This window comes from Lupinus angustifolius, chromosome LG03, assembly GCF_001865875.1.
Source record: "Lupinus angustifolius cultivar Tanjil chromosome LG03, LupAngTanjil_v1.0, whole genome shotgun sequence".
NCBI lineage: Eukaryota > Viridiplantae > Streptophyta > Magnoliopsida > Fabales > Fabaceae > Lupinus > Lupinus angustifolius.
Window position 1 is genome coordinate 4,911,975 of NC_032011.1, and position 2,710 is coordinate 4,914,684.

At 41.7% G+C, this 2,710-nt stretch overlaps 2 protein-coding genes across 2 annotated transcripts in view; both read left to right on the forward strand.

Annotated features, from left to right (window-relative positions):
- LOC109342285 overlaps positions 1–362 on the forward strand; it is a 2,532-nt gene extending 2,170 nt beyond the window's left edge. Inside the window, exon 4 of the mRNA XM_019580299.1 lies at positions 121–362. Coding sequence (XP_019435844.1) covers positions 121–362 — 242 coding nt within the window. The remainder of the gene's footprint in view (positions 1–120) is intronic.
- The window catches only part of LOC109342286, a 1,859-nt gene continuing 642 nt past the window's right edge, over positions 1,494–2,710 (forward strand). The window contains exons 1-2 of the mRNA XM_019580300.1: positions 1,494–1,676; positions 1,803–2,706. Coding sequence (XP_019435845.1) covers positions 1,494–1,676; positions 1,803–2,706 — 1,087 coding nt within the window. The remainder of the gene's footprint in view (positions 1,677–1,802; positions 2,707–2,710) is intronic.

Genomic DNA, 2,710 nt, shown 5'->3' on the forward strand with positions numbered 1-2,710 from the left:
AGTAATAATTTTATGTAGTTTTTTTTAGCCATGTCCAAGGCTGTTAGACATTTTTCATTTTATGTTCTTTTCAATTACAAGTACTCATTTGTTTTATTATTTCCATTTAAATCAATAAAGATCAATCTTTTCAATCGGTGGCCATCGTGGAAGAAGAAGGAAGAGAAGAAGAAGCGGAGTTCGTGTACTGGTGTCCCCCAGGCACCTGCTTGAGAAACTGGCATGAAGAGTCATATGCATCAATTACTTTAGAATTGAAATCCGATGGCGACTCTGAAACTGAGGGCCATGCTAGTGCGCCCTCGCCTAGCCCTGACCAACCGGTTCACCAAGTAGAAAACGACAGTGATGATGATGAATAGGAGGCCTCCCTCGAACTGCTCAGATTGGTAGAGCAAGAAGCTAGAGAGATTCAACCACACCAAGAGCCTATCGAGCTTGTCAACCTAGGATCTGAGAAAGACAAGAAAGAAGTGAGGGTGGCACCATAATGGATGGTAAGGAGCGAGAATGCCTACTTCGATTTCTACATGAATTCAAGGACGCTTGTGCATGGTCGTATGAAGAAATGTCAGGACTAGATCGAAGTATAGTATAGCACAAACTACCGCTAATGCAAAACTCTAGGCCAGTAAAGCAGAAATTGCGAAGAATCAAGCCAGAGATCTCCCAAAGGGTCAAGGAGGAGGTAGAAAAATGGCTAACTGTTAGGTTCGTTAAAGTTTCTGAATATCCAGATTGGGTAGCCAACGTGGTAGTTGTACCAAAGAAGGGAGGAAAGTTGAGAATATGTGTTGACTACAGGGATCTAAACAAAGCTAGCCCAAAGGATGATTTTCCGGTGCCACACATAGATATTTTGGTTGATAGCACCGTCGACCATGCCCTTTTCTCATTCATGGATGGATATTTGGGGTATCATCAGATCAAAATGGCGCCAGAAGACGTAAACAAGACCACGTTTATTACCCCATGGGGTACCTTTTGCTACCAAGTCATGTCGTTTGGATTAAAGAATGTTATGGCTATATATCAAAGAGCCATGGTTACTCTTTTCCATGACATGATGCACAAGGAGATAGAGGTCTACGTGGATGACATTATCTGTAAGTCCAAGACAGAAGGAGAACATGTAAGTAACTTGAGGCATCTATTTGAGAGACTACGAAAGTATCAACTTAAGTTGAATCCAACCAAGTGTAGCTTTGGAGTGAAATCAGGCCGAGTCTTGGGTTTCATAGTCAGCCAAAAGGGTATCAAGGTGTATCCGAAAATTGTGAAGGCCATAATCGAGATGTCAGCACCTCGAACAGAAAAAGGAGTCAGGGGATTCTTGGGAAGATTGACACATCTCTAGGTTCATCTTCCAACTAACTTCCACATGTGAACCTATATTCAAGCTCCTAAGAAAGAATCACACGGTGAAGTGGAACGATGACTGTCAATCAGCATTTGAAAAAATAAAGCAATACTTGACAGAACCTCGAATACTAATGCCTCCAGTTCCAGGGCGACCCTTGATTCAATACCTCATTGTACTTGACGAATCAATGGGTTGCGTCTTGGGGCAACATGATGACAGTGGAAGAAAGGAACAGGCCATATACTACCTTAGCAAGAAATTCACAGCTTGCGAGATAAAATACTCCTTGTTAGAACGGACTTGTTGCGCTTTAGTTTGGACCTCTCGCCGGCTAAGACAGTACATGTTGAGTCACACCACTTGGTTGATATCAAAAATGAATCCTATCAAGTATATTTTCGAGAAGCCTGCACTCACATGAATAATTGCTAAATGGCAGGTATTATTATCTGAATATGACATCGCCTATGTGACACAAAAGGCGATAAAGGGAAGTGTTATTGCTGACTACTTGGTCAACCGACCCTTAAACAAACTGAGGCATTTGGGGTATGAATTTCCAGATGCAGATATCATGGTCTTATCCGATGAATCAAGAGAAAAAGAAAATTGGACCCAAGTCTTTGATGGGGCCTCCAATGCATTTGGACATGGAGTAGGGGTTGTTTTGGTGTCTCCAATATGGAAGTTCCTTCCTTTTACTGCAAGACTATGTTTCGATTGTACTAAAAATATGACAGAATATGAGGCATGCATTTTGGGACTAAAAGCCGATATTGACTCAAAAGCCAAGGTCCTAGAAGTATTTGGGGATTCGACTCTAGTAATCCATCAGATAAAAGGAGAATGGGAAACTCGGGACAGCAAATTGGTGCCCTATAGAGACTACATCCTGGAGTTGATCCAGTTCGACCAGGTAGATTTCTATCACATCCCTAGAGAAGACAATAGGTTGGCTGATGCATTGGCAACTTTGTCCTCAATGTTCCATGTTGGTGGGGACAGCTTACTACTCTTTCAGATAAGAGACAATATTGGACCTGCTTATTGTAACGTAGTCGAAGAAGAACCTGATGGAAAACTATGGTATCACGACATAAGAGAGTACTTGAGAAATCAAGCTTACCCTTCCAATGATTCAGAAAATGACAAAAGAACACTCAGAAGACTAGCCACATACTTCTTTTTAAGTGGGGATGTCATTTACAAAAGGAATCATGATATGGTATTTCTCCGATGTCTGGAAGCCAAGGAAGCTCAAAAAATGGTGGAAGAAATGCATGAGGGAACTTTTGGAACCCATGCGAATGAACATGCTATGGCTAAGAAAATCATGAGAGCGGGTTA